Source organism: Pipra filicauda, unplaced genomic scaffold (genome assembly GCF_003945595.2).
Source record: "Pipra filicauda isolate LSUMZ 115617 unplaced genomic scaffold, ASM394559v2 scaffold566_size300873_pilon, whole genome shotgun sequence".
In the NCBI taxonomy this organism is placed as follows: Eukaryota; Metazoa; Chordata; class Aves; order Passeriformes; family Pipridae; genus Pipra; species Pipra filicauda.
Genome location: NW_024104716.1, coordinates 262624 through 285249, shown reverse-complemented (window position 1 = coordinate 285249; position 22626 = coordinate 262624). Strand labels below are relative to the sequence as shown.

The 22626-nt window shown below is 56.5% G+C and overlaps 1 protein-coding gene across 1 annotated transcript in view; it reads right to left on the bottom strand.

Moving 5' to 3' along the window:
- LOC113982192 (SH3 and multiple ankyrin repeat domains protein 3-like) overlaps positions 1-22626 on the bottom strand; it is a 140645-nt gene that overhangs the window by 15591 nt on the left and 102428 nt on the right. Inside the window, exon 12 of the mRNA XM_039387454.1 lies at positions 19094-19439. Within this exon, the coding sequence (XP_039243388.1) occupies positions 19094-19439 (346 nt within the window). The remainder of the gene's footprint in view (positions 1-19093; positions 19440-22626) is intronic.

The window sequence follows — 22626 nt, the reverse complement described above, 5'->3', positions numbered from 1 at the left end:
CAAAGAACAGGGGATTGCACAGCAGCACATCCCCCGTGCCCACAGGCAGCTGGGAAGGTCTCCAGAGGAAGGAAAGGCAGCTGTCACTCCTCATCCTGCCCCTGGTCACTGCCCCTGCCCGAGCACAGAGGGACGGGGCGAAGGTTGAGATGGACATTCCAACCCCTCGGGGTCCTGGGTGCTCAGCAGTCAAATCAGCCCTTCTTAGAGAATCATGGAATCATTCGGGTTGGAAAAGCCCTCCGAGCCCTCAGATCCAGCTGTTCCCCCAGCACTGCCAAGGCCACCACTGACCCACGTCCCCGAGTGCCACAGAGAACCCCTCAGTTGGGAAAGCCCCCTGAGGTCATCGAGTCCAACCATTCCCCCCAGCGCTGCCACTGACCCGTGGCCCCAAGTGCCACAGCTACACGTTTCCTTCCTCCCCAGACATGCCAGGGCAGGTGCCTTCTTGCCCATAACATTTGGGACTGGTGTGTCCAAGCCCGGAGGAAGGGAAGCTGCGCTCCCGGGGCTGCTGCTCCGCTCAGCGGCTCATTCCGAGACAAAAGGGGAAAGGGGAAGTGGCAGCAGCAGCTCCATCCTTGGGGACCATCCCCGAGCTCAGCCCAACGGTGCCAGTGTTGTCTGGGGGGCTCTGCTTGGGAAGGGGCTCTGGGCAGAATTTGGGAGCCGGTGCTGCAGGGAGGGACTCACGTGCGACACGGACACGCCGAGTCACCGCGGAGGAAAAGCGTTCCCAGCCGAAACCTCCCTGGAACTCAGATGAATTTTCCACTTTGGAAGGAAGGATGTGTCTGTGTCAGATGCCAAATCAGGGGATTCTTTGTGTGGGAAGTGTAATTGATTCCCATTTACTCCGCATCTGTATTCCTTAAAAAAGGGAGCACGTGTGAGTCACACGCCCGGGCTGGTGGTGACGCCTCCGGCAGACGGGCACGGGGACACGCTGTCATCCCTGCTCCCAGAAAGATCCAGGGATCCAGGCACATCCACAGCCCTTGCAGATGTGGTGCCACCAGGCTGGTGGCTCCTGGTGGCAGTGGGGTGACCTTCAGGTGGGACCCACCTTCAGCCCCAGCCACGGTGTTTGCCCAGGGCTCCAAGTGTTTTCGGGATGAGAAGGTTCAGCTCCTGGCAAAGGGATGCAAAGACAAGGGGTGGAACTGGGACCCAGGGGCTGAAGGTCAACCAAGGCAAATGCAGGTCCTGCACTTTGGGAGGAACAACCCCAGGGACCAGCACGGGCTGGGGGCGACCTGCTGGAGAGCAGCTCTGCAGAGAAGGACCTGGGGGTCCTGGTGGACAACAAGTCCTATCCCTGGAAGTGTTCCTGAACCTGAACTTGGACACCCCCATCCCTAGAAGTGTTCCTGAACCTGACCTTGGACATCCCCATCCCTGGAAGTGTTCCTGAACCTGACCTTGGACATCCCCATCCCTGGAAGTGTTCCTGAACCTGATCTTGGACCTTTTCATCCCTAGAAGAGTTTCTGAACCTGACCTTGGACACTCCCCATTCCTAGAAAAGTTCCTGAACCTGACCTTGGACACTCCCCATTCCTAGAAAAGTTCCTGAACCTGACCTTGGACATCCCCATCCCTGGAAGTGTCCAAGGCTAGGCTGAACACAGAGCTTGGAGCAACCTGGTCTATGGAAGGTGTCCCTGCCCTCCAAGCCCTGTCCAACCTGGGGCTCAAAGCCTTGAACACTTCCAGGAATGGGGAATCCACAACCTCTCTGGGCAATGCTTGAGATCCCTGGGTTGGTGGAACAGGGAGGAGTGGGAAAGAGCAGCTGGAGAAGGCTCTTGGGGAGCTGAAGATCAAGACCTGCATGTGAATGTTCTCTGAAACAGCCTCAGCAGCCAGATAGAGGAGCAGGGAGTAAAATCCCATGGCATGAGCGGGAAAAAGGGGTAAAAAAACAGGATTTGTGCTGATCAGAAACTAGGGAAAGCTCTAAAAATTGGATTCCCACGCTGGAGAGGAAAACCCTGCTAAACCCTGGTGGAATTGAGCTGCTGGGATTTAACAAGGTTACGGGAGAGCTTTTATCTCCAGGGGTAGGAAAGCCAGGACATGCAGCAAAGCACCTGCTTTGGGATGAGTCATGGAGCCATAAAGAGAGAGGACAGGAGCTGGAAGGCTCAGATAAACCGTGAAGAGCAGTTGCACAAACACAACGAGAAAATAGAAACCCCAAAGCATCACTTGTGTTCCTCTGGAGAGGAGCTGGAAGTCTAAGAAATAAGGCAGGAGACCAAAATGCCGGGGTTTCATAAAAATGTTGAGACTTTGGGTTCAATGGAAACGCGGTGGAGGAAAGACACAGCAGGAAAATGCAACTCCAAGCACTTGGGAAGGCAGGGCTGGACCTGGGAGGGGAGTGGGATGTCACAAAGAGCCAAGGGAAGCCAACAAATCACCTCCAGTTGAGCTCTGGTGGAAGGTGACCCTGCCCATGGACGGGGCAATGAGATGATCTTTAAGGTCCCTCACAACCCAAAATATTCTGGGATTCTACGAGCTGCCACTGTGCTCAGTTTTTAAAGACAGGGACTCCAAAATTCCTAACAATTAATCTGGGTGATAAGAAACTCCAATGGACATTAAAAGCAAAGGCTTTTAGTCCTGGAGACTGTTCCAAGACACCTGGTTGGATGCTCAGACACAAACTCCCTGTCAGGAAGGACTAGAAGGGTTTGGAAGGTTACGAGGTTTGGAAGGTTATGAGCAGCAGGGAACGACAGTTAAAAAGACAAAGTTGTATTTAAATGAGAAAAAAAACAGAACAGATTCCACGTTCTTTTGTTAAATTGAGGCAAAAATGGAGTTGGAAGAACAACGTGCAGGAAGCCTAAAAACCCGTCATTTCTCACAAACATCCGAACAGAAAACCTGTCAGGGACTTAAATGCCCAACAGTTAATGGAGCTTCCGAGGAAATGCTCCAAGAGAACAAAGCCAGGGGAGAAAAACAAACTGAAAAGTGTTTCCAGGGGGTGAAGATGTCCCTCCCCACGGCCAGGGGTTGGACGAGATGGCTTTGGAAGGTCCCCTCCGACCCAAACCATCCAATGATTCCATGATTGCAGCTTGGGAGGAGGGAACAGAGGGACACGGCAGAGGTCTGGGAGAGCTGGGGTGGGACTGAGGAGATCCCCAGGGATCAGCTGCTCACAGGCTCTCCCACTGCAGGGACTGGGTGGTGTGAAGGAAGCGGGGAGAGGAGCAGAGCAAAGGAGGTTCCTTGCTCAGCCCCAGGGAAGGTGCAGGACTCACCCCGGGGGATGTTGTGGAGAGCAAAGTTTCCACGGGCTTAAAAAGCCACAGAACAAACCCAAGGCAGAAATCCCTCCACTGGGAGAGTCTGACCTGAGCAGACTCGAAAGGAGACACCTGACTTACAGAATCCCAGGATCCCTGAGGTTGGAAAAGACCTCTGAGATCACTGAGCCCACCCTGTGCCCCATCCCCACCTTGGCCCCCAGCCCAGAGCACTGAGTGCCACGGCCAGGCCTTCCTGGGACACCTCCAGGGCTGGGCACTCCAAACCTCCCTGGGCAGCCCCTGCCAAGGCCTCCCCACCCTTTCCAGCAACAAATTCCTCCTCAGCCCCAACCTGACCCTCCCCTGGCCCAGCCTGAGGCCGTTTCCTCTTTTCCGGGTCAAAACAAAGCCTTTTCCCACCCCAGAACAGGGAACACCGGGATCTGCACCCAAACAGCAAAGCTGGAACGGCCACAGGTACCTGCAAATGATCTGCCAGCACAGCTGATAGTCTCTGACTGATGCCTGAACTCCGGCAGACAAATTATCCAGCAGCAAAATAAGTGGATTTAAGGATGTCACAAAGCATTACTTCGCGTGTCAGACCTTCCTCTCCGCAGGGAATGAGCAGCCACACGGAGCTCCCGCCCTGTTCCGCAGGATATATGGATATGTATGGATATATATGGAGATATCCATTCAAGGGGCAAAGAAGGGAAAGCAGAGCTGCATCTTTAAGGACTGTGAAAGGAGCAGCCTAATTTAATCTATTCCAATAATAAAAACTCCGCTGCAGTTTATCAGGCAACTGCAAAGGGGATCTGATTGAGTTTGAGAATCGGGTCTTGAATCTGGGAATCAGATTAGGAGGGAGAGCTGATGGAAAGAGCGGGACGTGCCCGGGAGTCGCAGCGCAAGAGGATTTCTGGAGCGTGTAAATGCCATAAATGGAACTCCAGGAGGGAGATAAAGGGCACTTGTGGAGTTCCCATTTCATTTTCCTCCTTGTGAAGTGCCAAACCAACCCCTCAGATGACCAGAAGCTGCCGAGGGAGCGTTTCAGGGGGAGGAGGGACCTCCCTGAGCCGCGTCCGTCCTCTGCGGGACAAACCGACCTCCCAACTGCCCCAGTCCCCACGGGCTGCAGGGGGGGAGACAGGCAGGGCCAGGAAAGGTCACTGCCTGTCCCTGTGAGCCTCCACATTCCGTGGAGGGACGTGCCCTCGGTGCTCTGGAGCTGTGGGACCCCCCAGCCTGTTGGAGACGGGGCAGGGAAGGGTTGTCTGACCCCACCCAACCTCTGCTCCTGGTGGGATGCAGCTGCTGGAGGAACAGGAGCCAGGAGAAGGGGCTGGATTGGGTGGCACGGCACTGTGCTGACACCCACCAAGCCCAGCTTCCATCCCAGCTCATCCAAAGACCCTCAGTCTGGCACCTCCTGGGGCCCAGATCTCAGCCCAGCTCAGATGACCCGTCCCCACCTCCCACGGGGACACGTCAGCCAGAGCCAAACACGAGTGACCCAGAGCCCCGGGAGCCAGGGCTGCTCGTTGGACAGGCTGCTCAGAGCCATCCTTCCTCTTCCAGGCCTCCTCCAGAGCGGCACAACTGAGGGGAGAGGGAGAAAACTCCCCGAAGGAAGAGCAGCAGCTCATCCATGATACTGATGGGCACGTCACCCTGGGAAGGGTTCCCTGTCAGCTTTAACACCGAGGGAGGCGATGGAAATCACACCTACCCTCACCAGAGCTCCCAAATGACACTTCCAATGCAACCAGACACGTGTGAAGCTTCCAGCTGCCAGCAGACACTGAATGCCAAAAGCTTTCCATCACAACATGCAGGTGGGAACTGAAACACTCCCCAAAAACTCCAGGTCAATGAAATACAACACCCCAGCAGCAGCAGCCTCACTCCAAGCACACTAATCAGAGAAGCCAAAACTCTGCAGAGCCTCCTGTGCGAGCAGGCAGGCAAACAGGAGCATTGGGAAGCTGCAGCAGCTGGAAAAGCTGGCAAAGGCAATTAAAGCAAAGAGGGAAAAGCTCGGGGGGGGCTCAGAAAAAAGAACCCGGAGAAAAGAGGTGCCTTGGGGTGAGAGGGGCACAAAGGCAGCCTGAAAATGAAATTGTGTTTTGATAAGGATGGAATGCAGAGGTCGGTGGGATAACGGAGACGAGGCTACAGAAATCAGCACATGGAAGTGCAGGCAAATCCCAGAGGGACTGTTGTGGTCAGACAGGGCTGGGCTGGGCTGATCTTTGTTCAGAATGGGGAAGGAGCCAGTGCATGACACCACAATATGTACTTCTGATGAGGTTATGGAATGGAATCAATAAAGTTGGAAAAGACCTTTATGATCATCGAGTCCAACCATTGCCCCAGCACTGCCACGGCCACCACTGAGCCACGTCCTCAAGTGCCACAGACACATGTTCTTCAAACACTTCCAGGGATGGGCACTCCACCACCTCCCTGGGCAGCCCCTTCCAGTGCTTTACAACACTTTCTGTGAAATATTTTTCCCCAGTATCCAACCTGACCCTCCCCTGGCCCAGCCTGAGGCCATTTCCCCTTGGCCTGGCCCTTGTTCCCTGGCAGCAGAGCCCGACCCCCCCCGGCTCCCCCCTCCTGGCAGGGACTTGCAGAGCCAGAAGGTCCCCCCTGAGCCTCCTTTGCTCCAGGATGAGCCCCCCCAGCTCCCTCAGCCCCTCCTGCTGCTCCAGACCCTTCCCAGCTCCCTTCCCTTCCCTGCACACGCTCCAGCCCCTCCAGGTCTCTCCTGGCTGAGGGCCCAGAACTGCCCCCGGGATTCCAGGGGGGCCTCTCCAGGTCCCAAGTCATGGAAGGCCATTGTGAGAGCAGCAGGTGACTGTCCTACAGAGGGGACAATCGATCCCAGAACAACCAACTCCCACAACACCCACAGCAAATCGGGACCCAAAACTGTCTGTGGCACAAATTTCGCCAAAAAAACGTTTCCCCAACAGGTAAAAAGGGGTGATTTTGCAATAATGGGAACCCCAAACAGAGTCTGAGAAGGTCTGAGCATGGCCTTGAACTTCCCCATCCCTGGAAGTGTCCAAGGCCAGGTTGGATGGGGCTTGGAGCAACCTGGGCTGGTGGAAGGTGTCCCTGCCCATGGCAGGGGTGGCACTGGATGGGCTTTAAGGTCCTTCCTACCCAAACTATTCCATGATTGTATGAACATGATTCATTTTGCTCCAGTAAATTAAAGGAGGTTTGAAAGTCCACAGAGTAGAAGCCACAGAGGAGGACGTGAGAGTCACACATTTGTAAGAAACATCTGATCCCAGTTCGGGCAAACCTCAGCCCCAAAAGGCAGCTCTGCCCGTGGTCACCTCCACCACCCTCCCAGTCCAGCACTGGGAATCCCAAGATGAGCTCCAGAGCGGAGGGAAAAACATGCTGAGCCACCAGAACCCACTGACCACCGGCACCACAACCTCACCAGGGCCTCACCAGGGACCTTAGAGCCCACCCAGTGCCACCCCTGCCATGGGCAGGGACACCTTCCACCAGCCCAGGTTGCTCCAAGTCTCGTCCAACCTGGCCTTGGACACTTCCAGGGATCCAGGGGCAGCCACAGTTTCTCTGGGCAACCTGTGCCAGGGCCTCCCCACCCTCCCAGCCAGGAATTCCTTCCCAATATCCCATCTAAAAGTCCATCTGTAATAGATAAATCTCTCAGAAGAGACACGACCTGGACCACGACAGGATTTACGGGTCCCTGATTTAGCGAACAGCCGTTTAAAAATAAATGTACAACTACAAACCCCGGGGTTTTTCTCATCCCTGCTACCATGCAAAATCAGAATTTGTCTCCTGTGAAGCACCTCTTTGCCTGGGCAACACTCATGTAAAACATCAGCTTTTTATCACGCTGGGTTTGTGTAAAAGCATCGGATCCACACAAAGGACACATCCAACCATTCCCCCCTCACCTCGCTCGTTAAAAAAACCTCCGCTCCCTTTGAAGTGAAGCCGAGCCAGGAGCAACAAAAAAACACGAGAAGCTTCAGATTGGGAGAGATTTGAACAGAAAGATTAAATAAAAAAGCAATAATTCTTCAGTAGGAGAGCGGCGCAGTTTGGAAAATGCCACTGGCGAGAATTCCGGAAGGGCTCCGTAAACGGGGAACAACTGCCCTCTCCGACAGCAGGGACTGCTGCCCAGGCTGAATTCCAGGCAGCACCAGCAATTCCGTGCCAGGCCATAAAGCGTGGGCTGGTTTGGGGTGCACACACCACGGCCAGGGAGCCTGGGAAGAGCCCGGGCCATAAATCCCGGCTCATTGGCGGGGCACTGGGGCTCCGGAGCGGGGTCGTTCCGCAGGATTCGCGCCACAGAGCTCCACGGGACCCCGGAGCCCTTGGCAGCCTGACAGGGAGACTGCTGCCCGTGGGTCAGGAGCCACATAAACACGAAACCAAGCTGTAAAATTCCTGAAATATGGCTGGTCACGGGAGGAAGCTCAGCCTCTGCCGCCCCTGGGTGTGTGGTCCCTCCCGGGAACTTCCCTGGCTGGACATCCCATGGAGGTAGCAGAGATGTCCCAAAGGTCTGGGAGCAGCACCAGCACCCAGCCCTTGCTGGGATGGAAGGAGAGCAGCCACAAAGTCCATGGAGCAGCAGGAACTTGATGGAAGCTGCAGCCTCCTGTCCCAGAGGTGCAGCCTAAAGACCCTCCAAAATCCCAGCTCATCCCAGAGCTGCCACTGCCCAAACCAGGATCAGAACCCTGCCAAACTGGGGCCACTTCCCAAGCAGGGAGACAAAAGTTGGGATAAAAGAGCCTACAAAGGAGGAGGTGTTTCATCCTTCTGCTCTTGCACAGGACACTTGGGAGAAGCAGGAAAAAACTGGGATTATGGAGCAGCCATCCATCCAGACAGCTTTAAAAAAGATTAGGAGCTGTCCTGGAGCCAAAATCCCCCTGAACAGGCTGTCAGGAGCACAGCTCCAGCCTGCTGGGCACATGCAGGGAATTCTCCAGGTTTGTTGTCTGATGGGCAGAATCATGGAATGGTTTGGCTTGGGAAGGGACTTAAAGCCCATCCAGTGCCACCCTTTGCCACCCAACATTCCACCAGCCCAGGTTGCTCCAAGCCCTGTCCAACCTGGCCTTGGACACTTCCAGGGATCCAGGGGCAGCCACAGCTTCTCTGGGCAACCTGGGCCAGGGCCTGCCCACCCTCCCAGCCAGCAATTCCTTCCCAATGTCCCATCTAACCCTAATCTCTGTCACTTTAACGCCATTCCCCGTGTCCTGTCCCTCCTTCCCTTGTCCCCAGTCCCTCTCCAGCTCTCCTGGAGCCCCTTTAGGCCCTGCAAGGAGCTCTCAGCTCTCCCTGGAGCCTTCTCTTCTCCAGGCCTCACCACCCTCACAGGGGAGAATTCCCTTAGTAAGAAATTCTTTGGTAATGAATGAAATCCTTCAGTAAAGAATTCCTTCAGTAATGATTTCCTGCACAGCTCCAGCATTCCATTGCTCAGTCCCTGCTCCTCCTGGCTGTGACTCAGCCCTGCAGCCAAGGTTAGATTTAAACATCTTGGACTGGCACAGGTGAAATCATCCCTGGATTCCCTGTGCCGTGGCGTCCCTGTGCCTTGCCAGGGCTGTTGGCTCCGTGGCACCTCCAGAGCTGAGTTCCCTCCCCATATGGACCATCCCCTGCTCCCCCTGCTCTTCCATCAGCCATAAATAACCCTGGATCTGCTCCCTCACACGCACAGTGATGCTCTGAGTGGAGCCTCTGCCTGCCCAGGGCTGTGGTGCAGCTCCTCCAGCCCCACCACTGCATGAACCACGTCCTCCTCCTTCAATCCATCCTTTCCAACACCTCTGCAGGCAAGAGCAGCTCCAGCCCCCCACATTCACCCCACACACCCTCTCAGTGAAGGTGGCCCGACGATGCCCAGAAAGTTCAGGCCGTGCCTCTGCTGAATACAAGGAACTGGGACACCCTTCCTGCTCCTTGCTGTGCTGCCCCTCACGTTCCCAACCTCCCTGTTTAATTTTGGGGAGCACCTGCACAGCGGGAGAAGCCTCCCCAAGGGGCTGGAAGGACAGCTCAGCTCAGCATTTGCCCCTGTTTGTCAGGCTGTGGCCACAGATGGGGCAGCAAAACAGGCTGAAATCACAGAATCATGGAATCAGTGAAGTTGGATTTATGATCATCGAGTCCAACCATCCCCCAGCACTGCCAAGGCCACCACTGAGCCACGTCCTCAAGTGCCACAGACACAGGTTTTTCAAGCACTTCCAGGGCTGGGCACTCCAAACCTCCCTGGGCAGCCCCTGCCAAGGCCTCCCCACCCTTTCCAGCAACAAATTCCTCCTCAGCCCCAACCTGACCCTCCCCTGGCCCAGCCTGAGGCCGTTTCCCCTTGGCCTGGCCCTTGTTCCCTGGCAGCAGAGCCCGACCCCCCCCGGCTCCCCCCTCCTGGCAGGGACTTGCAGAGCCAGAAGGTCCCCCCTGAGCCTCCTTTGCTCCAGGATGAGCCCCCCCAGCTCCCTCAGCCCCTCCTGCTGCTCCAGACCCTTCCCAGCTCCCTCAGCCTCTGGCACCACCACGAGGGGTCCTGGAGGCTCCGCTGGGCACCTCCACTCATCTCAGCCGGTCCCATTTTAATTTTGCCCAGCACAATAAATATTCCTGAAGCTTCGCTGGGATCCCAGGCTGCCAGCACAAATCCTTCTGGGAGCTCGGAGGCAAACAGCAACAGTGATTACAGAGACAAAGGCCTGGCAGGGAGGAAATCTCTCCTGGATCTTGCTCGGAGTCCCCTCGGGCTCATCCGAACGGGAAAGGAGCGCAGGTGTGGGAGCAGCAGCTCTGGGATGGGGTTACCTGCACGGCCAAGGCGAGGCTGTGCCGAGAAGAAATCCTGGAAACCAGTGGTGCCTCCCTCCCCACGGGGATGGGTGGCACTGGGGGCTGGCTCTGGGTGCACACAGAGGGGCAGCGGGGCCGTGTGGGAGCAGCCAGAGCGGCCACCGCTCCACAAGGACCTGGATTGAGGGCAGGAATCGGCCCCATGGACACAGCACAGTCCTGGGGACAAGGACAGCTGGGCAGGACAGTGGCCCTGGGAGTGCTGGGCACACTCTGGGCAGGTCCCAGAGCTCAGCAGGCAGCGGCAGCACATGGAGCAGCTCGGGAGCAGGGAGGAGGATCGGAGCTCAGAGCCAGCCCCCAGCCCAGGCCTTCCAGCACCTTCCAAACTCAGCTCCACCCCAGAGCCTGAGCACTCAGAGAGGGGCAGGAGCACACCTGGAGGGACAGGTGAGGCCCTTCCAGCTGCTTCACTGCCATGGTTTCAGAGCCCTTTTCTCTGGAGGATGGGAAGGCTGGACCAGATGACCCCGGCCGTCCCCTGCAATCCCTGTGCAAACCCCCCTGGTTTGGGCTGACAGCTGGGACTCGCTCTCCCCACCATGTGTTTCTCCACAACACCCTCTGCACCTCATTCCCCAGTGGTGGAATTGTCCTGGAGGACGGAGCAAGACACCCCTACCCACAACCCCTCACTGTCTCACCTCGAAATACAACATCCCACAGCCACGGCACCACCAGGAGGGCTCCAGGCAACCCAGTGACCCCAGGGAAGTGGCAACCACCCACCTCCAGGTTCCCCACCACCACCTCCAGGGATTTCTCCGGGAAAAGTAGCCGTAGGGAACAGCTGAGCTGCAGAGGCAACTCCAGTGAGCAGCTGAGGCCGGGCTGGAAACCACGGCACGGAGCCGGGAATGAAACAAATCGTGGCGATTTCTTCCCAAATCCCTGCTGCAGGTGGAGCAAATCAAACGGCTCCGACCCTTCCAGGAGCCAGGAAGGGAAAACAAATCATCTCAGGCGTTTAATAAACAAATAAATGAACCCGTGGCTTGGTACTCAGGGCAAAGATCTCATCCCCGCTGCTGAGGAATAAAAGGGCTTGGGAATAGTGGATCTGTTAATATTGTTAAAAGTAACAATACGGGGGAAAAAAGCGATTGGGACAAGGCATTTATTTTATTAAACCCCCCAAGGAGAGGTCAAGAATATTAGAAATAAAGTCCCCGGGTTGGGGTTGATGCAATAACTGCAGTTTTAGCAATTTCGGAAGAAGGATGTTCGTTCAAAGGTGGCAAAGAGCCAGGAATCTTCAGGGAGGAGCTGGAAAAGGATGTTCTCTGTATTTCCTGGCTGCTGAGGAGCTGGGAGCAGTTGTTATGGAGAGTATCTGCCCGAGTGGCCACGCGGCAGCAACCACACTCCCGAGGCTCAGGGACAGGAGGCATGGCAGGGACTGGGGGGGGAGGATAATCCCTGGTTTCCTCAGCACGTGTCCTGCTCCTGAGGCACATGCCAGGATGAGATATGGGGCTTGGTGGATATTCACTCTGATCCCGTGTCTTCCGCTGCGCCCCTCTGACGGCAGCTTATGGGATTAGGGATAACAAGAGATTGGATTTATCCAGGGATCTGCGGAAGGATCCGGGCACTGACTGGCCAGGGAGCTCTTGGGCTGCATTCAAGACAATTTATTTTTGTGAATAAGGTGCAGAAACAGCCCTGGAAGCTCTTTTAGCACTTTGATTCCAAGTGTCTGAGCATGTGAAGGCAGAGGTGACGCTCCAGGAACCATCAGGAAGTGACAAACGTTGGGCACTTCTTAGGAAGAAAGTGAGAAAGCCCAGCAATGCAGAGTGAGGCCAAGCTCTAATGGGAGGCAGGATTTCATGGAAGGGTGGGACAGATGGACAGATGCACTCCAGAGGCCCCTTTTAACCCAAGACAGGCATGGAATCATGGAATCACAGGATGGCTTGAGTTGGAAGCTCAAAGCCCATCCACTCCCACCCCCTGCCATGGGCAGGGACACCTTCCACAAGCCCAGGTTGCTCCAAGCCCCGTCCAACCTGGCCTTGGACACTTCCAGGGATGGGGCACTGACTCCAAACACCCAACAGAAACTGGGAACCAGGAGTGACTGCTATGGCCAGATGCAAAGGAAGAGCACAACCCAACAGACAAAACCATCTGGAGCCTCCCGAGCATGAGAGGAAATGCCCCACGGAGAGAAGCAGGTATTCGTTCCCTAAATACACTGACAGCAAGGAAAAAAGCCCAGGAATTGCTGGGAATTGCTGGGAATTGCAAAGAGGGAAAGTTTCCCTACGGATGAAACTAGAAAGACCAATGTGCTTAAGTCAGGGCTCAGCAGCGACATTTCAGAGGCAGAGAGGTAAGATCATACCTGGAAACCAGAAGCAGGAATTAATTAAGGATATTTGGATGTGCCTGGCTACACACCTGGAAGGGAGGTTAAGAGGAGATTAAAGCAATCGAAGAACAGCCAAGGTCGCCTTTGAAGGCTCGTGTTGTGTGCCCAAGAGAGCGGAACACAGCAAATGGGCAGGAAGGGGCAAAGAGAAAAGCTGCAGATACGCCAGCACTTCATTTCTTGGGGGGAAAATTGGAGCAAATGCAAGGCAGAGTGTTTGCTCTGGGCTGGCAGGAAGCGAGGTGGGATCAGGCAGGGGGGATTTGTCACGGGCCAGTGGTGAGGGAGCTGCTGCTGAGGGTGCCACACACCTCAGCCTTGGCTCCTTTGCTCCCCTGAGCCCCCCCAGCTCCCCCAGCCCCTCCTGCTGCTCCAGACCCTTCCCCAGCTCCCTCCCCTTCCCTGCACACGCTCCAGCCCCTCCATGCCCAGAACTGCCCCCAGGATTCAAGACCCCACTGGCGCCTCACTCACTGCAGGGGCTTCTCCTGCAAGAACTCCCCTTGCAGCTCCCAGGGTCACCTGTCACCCTTCAAATCCACACTGATGGGTGGAAAAATGACACCCACGTGGGGCTGTGTCAACACTGCCTCTCACTTCTGTCACTTTTGGCCCTCCCTGATGCCCGATCCCATCTCTGTCTCCAGTTCTTTAGGACAGAACTGTGGAATCACAGGCTGGTTTGGGTTGGAAGGGACCATAAAGCCCCTCCAGTTCCAACTCCCAGGACTTGAGGTGAGGCATCACCAGCTACACCCCTGCCCCCAGACCACCCAGACACAGGGTAGGAGGAGGATTCCCTGCTCCAACACCTTCCCACCCAAGGGTGGGAGAACCAGGGGCGTGTGAGGGGTGAGCTGGGCCAGCACCTCCTTCAGCAAAGTGATGGAGGGGTCAGAGAAGATCCTTGCCAAAAACACAGGCACTACAGAGGGGCTGCAGAGAACAGGACTGGGGCTTACATGGATTGGGGTTTACACGGATCCTGCTAAACCCACGGAATTAAAACTACACAGGAATCATCAACACACAAGGGTTGGGCTGGGGAGACACGTGGTCGTGTAGTGGGATTGGAGGGGGGGAACCGTGGAGGTTCTCACACGTGGGGTGTGACTCACACATCACACACTGCAGGGAGGGAGGGAGGGAGAGGAGTTACCAAACACAGCCCAAAAACACCCAGCCAAGTTCTGCTGCCCCACTCCTGCTGCTGGGGCACTGCTCTGGGCACCACGTGGGCACAGCCCTGTCCCTGTGCTGGGACCTGGGGAGGCCCCCCTGGAATCCCGGGGGCAGTTCTGGGCCCTCAGCCAGGAGAGACCTGGAGGGGCTGGAGCGTGTGCAGGGAAGGGAAGGGAGCTGGGAAGGGTCTGGAGCAGCAGGAGGGGCTGAGGGAGCTGGGGGGGCTCAGCCTGGAGCAAAGGAGGCTCAGGGGGGACCTTCTGGCTCTGCAAGTCCCTGCCAGGAGGGGGGAGCCGGGGGGGGTCGGGTTCTGCTGCCAGGGAACAAGGGCCAGGCCAAGGGGAAACGGCCTCAGGCTGGGCCAGGGGAGGGTCAGGTTGGGGCTGAGGAGGAATTTGTTGCTGGAAAGGGTGGGGAGGCCTTGGCAGGGGCTGCCCAGGGAGGTTTGGAGTGCCCAGCCCTGGAGGTGTCCCAGGAAGGCCTGGACGTGGCACTCAGTGCTCTGGGCTGGGGGACAAGGTGGGGATGGGGCCCGGGGTGGATCCATGGGCTGGGAGGGCTTTTCCAACCTCAGGGATTCTGTGAAGGAGTGGGACAGCAGTGTAAACGTGGTGTAACAACCACAGGAAGGAATGTTTGGGTCAGATGTTAGAAAACTCCCTAATGGTGAGGACAGAGACAGGCAGGAACAAGGAAAACACCAGGGAATGTCCATCACCGAGGCTTCCCAAGGACGGGATGTGACGTCTGTGCATCAGATCCTTCTGATCCTCCCGGGGCCCCAGTGACCCACCAAGCAACTGGGGGGGTTCAGAGCCAATCATGTCAACAACAAACACCCCGGGGGTCCCTCCCAGGAGCAGGTTATGGACAAAGGCAGACGAGCACCGAAGGCATCTGGGGACACGCCGTGCAAGGCTCATCCAAGGATTTCAAGGCCAGGTTGGACGGGGCTTGGAGCAACCTGGTCTAGTGGAAGGTGTCCCTGCCCATGGCAAAGGGTGGAACTGGGTGGGCTTTGACATCCATTCCAAACCAAACCCTTCCATCATCCTATGGATTAACCTCCAGCATCGCCCAAGTCTTTTCCTCCCAAGGCCATTGCAGCACGAGGTGCTTCTACACATCATTTCTGGAAAAAACGACACCCTGATGCTAAACCAGTTTTCATTTGAATTCTCTTTGACATCCTGAATATATTTGCAAAACAATCAGAATTTTGCTGCGAGTTTTCACCCTCAGAATAAAGAACTGGGGCGACGTTGCAGACGCTAAATTTTCTTGATATTTACTCTAATAAAAATCTGACCCAGAATCAATTTTTCTGCAAGACTTCTCAAGGAAGATGTGAGAGGACTCTGCATGTTTATGGATGCCTTGTCACTTAGCACAAAGTGAAGGGTTTTTTGTTTGAAAATGAAACATCCCTGGGAACTGAGAACCGGGCCGAGATAAGGATCACCGCTCCGCTCCACCAGCCCGCCAGCAAATAAAAGCTCTGTCAAACCAACACAAACACGCTGGGAACCGACTGGGAGAGCGATAAGGCCAATAACAAGTGAAAGGAATACTGAGTCAAACAAAACACCACTGTTAATTAGCTGCTCTAAACACTTGTTAGCACATAACTCTGTGGGACGTGTCCGTGAGCGCACGGCGGGGGAATCGCTGAGGCTGGACAAGATCTCCAGGATCATCAAGTCAAACCTGGGACCAATTCCCACCTTGTCACCCAGCCCAGAGCACCGAGTGCCATGTCCAGTTGTTTCCTGAACACTAATTTTGGGCCTTATATGACTAGAAAGATATCGAGGGGCTGGAGCGTGTGCAGGGAAGGGAAGGGAGCTGGGAAGGGGCTGGAGCAGCAGGAGGGGCTGAGGGAGCTGGGGGGGCTCATCCTGGAGCAAAGGAGGCTCAGGGGGGACCTTCTGGCTCTGCAAGTCCCTGCCAGGAGGGGGAGCTGGGGGGGGTCGGGCTCTGCTGCCAGGGAACAAGGGCCAGGCCAAGGGGAAACGGCCTCAAGCTGGGCCAGGGGAGGGTCAGGTTGGGGCTGAGGAGGAATTTGTTGCTGGAAAGGGTGGGGAGGCCTTGGCAGGGGCTGCCCAGGGAGGTTTGGAGTGCCCAGCCCTGGAAGTGTTTAAAAATCCTGTGTCTGTGGCACTTGAGGACGTGGGTCAGTGGTGAAGGTGGTGGTGGTGGGTTGATGGTTGGACTCGATGACCTTAAAGTTCTTTTCCAACCTTAACGATTCTGGGAACTCCTGAACATGCAGGTTTCCCACACGGGACTTTCATCTCCCTTTAAACTCAGTGTGAACTCCATGATTCTCCTATCCCTGAAAAAATATACAAGTACCTGAAAATAATGGACTAAAATGCACTTTTCTATATGTCTTTTACAAAATGAGCTCATAGCTGGCCCTAAATTCCTGCCATCTCCCTCTCTGGCCAAATTCCTGCCCTCCCCTCACTGGGAACTGCCCATTTGGGTACAGCTCCTCTTCCCCTCCTTCCTGGCCACCAGCTGCTCCGGGTTATTTTGGGAATACTCCCTAAACCTTATAAATTATAAAAGCCCACAGGATTCTTTACCCACACCAACCTCCTCGTGTCTTTATAACAAGCTCCAGCAACATCCCAAATTCCTGAAACAACCCCAGGCTGGGAAGCCCTCCTGTGTCACACTGGGTCTGTGTGGCTTCCCAGCAACTTCCCCGCATCCTCTCTCTCCGTGTGCCATGGCACAGGCAGAGGTTCCCCCCTTCCCTCCCACCAGCCACTTGGTATTTTCAATATTCTTCCCATATTTCCTCCTGTTCATCTGGTTTCTAAGGTAACAATCCCGCTCTCCTAAATCTCTCTTCAAAGCAGAGGGTTTTTTCCCCCTCATCCCTGATGGTTTTCAGGAAAGCTTTCACCCCCCCGTCCTTGCCACGGGCAGCACTCGGAGGTGCCATCCCTGGCTTTGACCAAGGCTGTTCTCCATCCCATAATCCATCATTGGCTCCTCTAACATTGCTCTGTTTTCTTCTGGAGTTGCCCGTGGAGCAGATGCCTCCTTTGAGCTGTTTGGAAAACATCCTGCAACTTTTCCTGAGTTAAACTATTAATTAAGAACCCCGGCAGGTACTTGACTGGTTCGGTTTTCTTCCCCTGGAGCAGCTATTTTACATTTGCTTTTGTTATTTTTCATTCATTGATGTGTTCCTTTTTCCCTAAATTCCCCACTCAGGTGAGGCCCCCCTGCAGAGCTGCTCCAGCCCTGGGAACAACAGCACAAGGACGTGGAGCTGCTGGAGAGAGTCCAGAGGAGGCCCCGGAGCTGCTGCCAGGGCTGGAGCCCCTCTGCTCTGGAGCCAGGCTGGGAGAGCTGGGGGGGTTCCCCTGGAGAAGAGAAGGCTCCAGGGAGAGCTGAGAGCCCCTGGCAGAGCCTAAAGGGGCTCCAGGAGAGCTGGAGAGGGACTGGGGACAAGGCCTGGAGGGACAGGACACAGGGAATGGGTTCCCAGAGCCAGAGGGCAGGGTCAGATGGGATACTGGGAAGGAATTCCTGGCTGGGAGGGTGGGGAGGCCCTGGCCCAGGTTGCCCAGAGAAGTTGTGGCTGCCCCTGGATCCCTGGCAGTGTTCCAGGCTGGGCTGGAGCAACCTGGGAGAGTGGAAAGTGTCCCCATCCATGGCAGAGGGGTGGAACTGGATGAGTTCTAAGGTCCCTTCCCGCCCAAACCGCTCCATGATTCCATGATTCTGACAGGACTCCAAAAGCAAAGCCTGACCCCACAGTCACCAAAAGGAACCTCCTGCTCTCCCACAGCCCCACAGCACACGGGTGGCACAGAGCCACCCCCCTGCTCCAGGATGGGTGCCCGTGCCCATCCGACGGCGTGAGCAGCGTTGGAGCCAACATCCCCACTGGAATGATGGGCAAGCAACGGGGAGCAGCGGGATAATCGTGGGATCCACTGTGCTCCCACACCCACGGGCCACCAGAACCACAAGGACACCATCCAACAACACTCAGGGATGGGACAAGGGTGCCCATCACACAGTGCCAAGCCGGTGGGTTTGGCTGAGCAACTGGATCCGTGGGTGGCACATCGGTAACCACATCACCACGACAGCCACAACAACCACGACAACCACGACGTCCCCGATCCCCACGACACCCACGGGTGGGCTGGGACGTGCCGGGCGTTGCCTTCCCTGCAATGTGCCACCTCCCAGGATTAGTTTTCCAGACGCACATCCATCGTCATGGCAACGGCAGCGCAAGGCGGGCTCAGCACCTTCCTGAGAGCCACGGACACGCCGGGGGCTGGGCAGGGGATAGAGGGAACCCCCTCAGTGCCTGTGCCAAGGTCTGCACCCGGGAGCTTCACCAGGCTCCACTGGCCTTCCTGCCTCCCCCCGGGATCCCGTGGTGCCCGATCCCGTGGGGCTCAATCCCATACAGGTGTATGGGCAGCACACGCTGGCCATGGCACGGGACAAGTTCCCTCTGGCCCTTGGTCAGCCCTGCCCCTCACAGGAGCCCTTCCTGCTTCCCCCCCAGGACCTCGTGGTGCCCGATCCCATACAGGCGTGAGGGCACACACCAGCCATGGCACGGGACACCTTCACTCTGCTCCTCTTAGCCAGCCCCACTCCTTGCAGGAACTTCACTGGGCTCCACCACCCTTCCTGCTTCCCGCTTGGGATGCCCCACAGGTGCCCGATCCCATACAGGTGTGAGGGCACACACCAGCCATGGGACACCTTTGCTCTGTTCCCCTTGGCCAGCCCCGCTCCTCGCAGGAACTTCACTGGGCCCCAGCAGCCTTCCTGCTTCCCACCTGGGATGCCACACAGGTGCCTGATCCCATACAGGTGAAGGCACGTGCCAGCCACAGGACACCCTCGCTCTGGCTCTTGACCAGCCAACTCCTTGCAGGAGCTTCACCAAGCTCCACCAGCCTTCCCACTTCCCACCTGTGATCCCGTGGTGCCCGATCCCATACAGGTTTGGGGGCATGTGCCAGCCATGGAAAACCTTTGCTCTGTTCCCCTTGGCCAGCCCCGCTCCTTGCAGGAGCTTCACTGGGCCCCAGCGTGCTTCCCACTTCCCACCCAGTATCCCAAAGAGGTGCCTGATCCCATACAGGTGTGAGGGCACACGCCAGCCACGGGACATCCTCGCTCCGTTCCTCTTGACCAGCCAGCTCCTTGCAGGAGCTTCACCAATCTCCACCAGCCTTCCCACTTCCCACCCGGGATCCCGCGGCGCCCGATCCCATACGGGCACGGGGGCACGACCCACCCACGCCACGTCACGCCCTCTCCCCACTCCCCCCACGCCCACCCGTACCTGGCCTTGCCGCGGCTGCTCCTGCGGAGCGTGGGCAGGTCGGCCTCCTTCTCCTCCTGCACGCGCTGCAGGGAGGGCGAGCGGCTGTGGGCGCTGCGGGCGCTGCCCGAGCCGGCCAGGCCGCCGTCCCCCGCCGCCACCACCACCCCGGCCGCCGCCTCCTGCATCTGCACCAGCAGCTGGGGCGGGAGGCTGCGCAGCGACGGCACCGGCGAGTAGGACGCGCGGCTCTCGGCCTTCAGGTTGTTGTCGCTGGCCGAGCGCTGCAGCAGCCGCGGGGACGCCAGGCCGCCGCCGCCCAGGATCCGCCGCCGCTTCGTGTAGCTCGGCGTCTCTCGGAAAGGCACTGGGGGAGACATGGAAAGGGGGGTTGTTAGACCACAGGAGAGCGGGTGGTGTTGGCCACGCTCGGGCTGGGAGGTGGTGGTTGGTTGGGAGGTGGTGGTTGGTTGGGAGGTGAGGGTTGGTTGGGAGGTGAGGGTTGGTTGGGAGGTGAGGGTTGGTTGGGAGGTGGTGGTTGGTTGGGAGGTGAGGGTTGGTTGGGAGGTGAGGGTTGGTTGGGAGGTGATGGTTGGTTGGGAGGTGGTGGTTGATTGGGAGGTGAGGGTTCATTGGGAGGTGATGGTTGGTTGGGAGGTGAGGGTTGGTTGGGAGGTGAGGGTTGGTTGGGAGGTGGTGGTTCACATGATGGGGGAACCACCAGAAGCTCAGGATGTGCCATGTCGGGAGGGACATGTGAGGATCATCAATCCAACTCCTGGCCCTGAATAAGACACCCCAACAATCCCACCCTGTCCCTGAGAGCATCATCCAAACCCTCCTGGAGCTCTGGCAGCCTTGGGGCTGTGCCCACTGCCCTGGGGAGCCTGGTCAGTGCCCAACCAGCCTCTGGGGGAAGAACCTTGTCCTGAGATCCAACCTGACCCTGCCCTGGCACAGCTCCAGCCCTTCCCTGGGTCCTGTCCCTGGTCCCCCCAGAGCAGAGCTCAGTCCCTGCCCCTCCTTTTCCCCACTCGAGGAAGATGTAACTGCAGCGAGGTCTCCTCTCAATCTCCCCTTCTCCAGGGAATGTATGTGGGGTTGAGCTGGGAGGGCAGGAATGGCCAGGATAGAGGAGAACTCCTGTCAGGAAAGACAGATTTTCCTATAGTCTGTTTAATGAGTCCATTTCCATCCCAAAGTTTAACAGACTTAAAAGTTTGTGGCAACACCCAGCGGGGAACCCAGAGTCAGGCAGGTCCAGCCCATTCCTGGTGCCACCACAGTGGCCAAAGCAAGGGACAGGTACATCACAGGGAGTCTCCCATTCTCCTGCTCCAAGCAGGCTCAGGAAGGGTGCAATCCCACTAACAGGGACCTCCCACCCCTTCTGCATCCAAAACATCCCTTCCAAGGCCACCTCTCCCATGGCACCTTCCACGGGGGATTCCCGAACACGCTCCCATGGGCTGCAGAGGATGGACCTGCCCGAGGCCCCCGACCTGTGTCATCCATGACCCAGCCCCCCTGAAGGCCCTCCCCAGCCGTGCTGTGCGGCCACGCTCGGAATATTTTTCCGCGGAATATTTTCAGTTCAAAGTACAAGAATTTCAGGCGCCCGTAACTCTCCCCGTTGCCGTAGCAACGCGATGCGTTTGCTCCCTCATGAGTTCCAACCACGTGCAGGGGGAACTTCTGCCGGCAGTGTCCACGTTCCCAGTCTCCTGCCACCAACACCTGCCCACAGCACCCACATCCAGCAGGAAAAACAGGTCGAAACTCCGGAAAACTCAGAAAAAAAGGGTTGGAAAAGCCCTCAGGGATCAAGTCCAAGTGTCATCCAGCACTGCAAAGGTCACCGTTAACCCAAGTCCCTGAGTGCCACATCTACACGTGGTCTTGGGATGTCCCACCAAGGCAGGACAAGGCTCACCAAGCTGAGTTCAGGTGTCACCCAGGCACGTGACAGATCTCCAGGAGACAGTTCAGTTTTGTACTGAATCAGTTCCAGAAAACCAATTCGGGAAAAAACGTGAGAAGGAAATATCAAATGGGTGCCATGTCCAAACGGTGCTGCAAGATTTAAAAATCATTAGGAACTGGAAGTAGCCACTGGAAATGCAAGGAGGTTTCTTGAGGTGGTTTGGAGTGCCCATCCCTGGAGGTGTCCCAGGAAGGCCTGGCCGTGGCACTCAGTGCTCTGGGCTGGGGGACAAGGTGGGGATGGGGCCCGGGGTGGATCCATGGGCTGGGAGGGCTTTTCCAACCTCAATGATTCTGTGATTCTATGATTCCAAACTGGCCATGTGAGTACATCCGTGGTGGGCTTGCAGGGACCAACAGCACAGGGGAAACCCAAAAAACTCTGTGAGCTCACAGCCTCAGTGCCCAGCCTGAGCTCAGCATGGTCCTGCCACAGAGTCCACCTGAGCCTGCTACACCTTGCAGGGCCTAAAGGGGCTCCAGGAGAGCTGGAGAGGGACTGGGGACAAGGCCTGGAGGGACAGGACACAGGGAATGGCTTCCCAGTGCCAGAGGGCAGGGAGAGATGGGATATTGGGAAGGAATTGCTGGTTGGGAGGGGAGGGACTGGAATGGATTTCCCAGAGAAGCTGTGGCTGTCCCTGGATCCCTGGAAGTGTCCAAGGCCAGGTTGGATGGGGCTTGGAGCAACCTGGGCTGGTGGAAGGTGTCCCTGCCCATGGCAGGGGTGGCACTGGATGGGCTTTAAGGTCCCTTCCAACCCAAACCATTCCATGATTCCATGATCCAAGCTGGGGACCAGTGAGGCCCCACAGTGGTTGTCCCGTGGTGCTCCATGAGTGGGCAATGGAATATTCCTCCCCCCATCCTGGGAGAAGCCAGGAATGTCATTCAGCCCTTTCCAGGTCACTATCCTGGTTACCCCAGGCTGCCTTTGGTGTGTTTTATAAGTTAATTATTACTTTTTTGGCATTAAGTGCTTAGGAAAATAGTCCTAACTGTATGTTGAACCACACTCATACGAAGTTTCCCATGGAATTATCCCATTGGAGAGCTGGGAAAAGGAAATTAGAAAAAAAAAAAGGAGAAAAAAAATAAAAAGAAAGAAAAAGAAAAGAAAAAAAAAGGAAGAAAAAAAAAAAGACAAAAAGTAAGAGCAGGTTTTGTCTTGCAAGGCAAGGTCACCATGCAGGAGACCCTGTAGGTCTCCTCTGCTCCTGTTTGTCTCAGATTAACTGAGCAGGAGTGAACCTGTCCTGGGCCTTGCCCTCCCCACTGGGACCAGCACAACCTCCCCACTGGGAGATGTGAACGGGTCGGGGCCAGGGGGGTGGTGAGATATTCCCAGCAAGCCCCAACCACCAGGCAGTGAGGCACAAACAGGTTGCTCAAGGACTCCCTGGTAAAAAAGAAGGTACTTTATAATTCCTGACACAGGTCAGGGCAAGTGCTTTAACTCAGCCTGTCAAATAAATCACACCCAGCCACCACCTTCCACATTCACAGCGCTCCCTCCCAGCACCAAAGTGACAGGATCCAGCTGAGAAACAAAGAAAAACTCAACCTCTGCC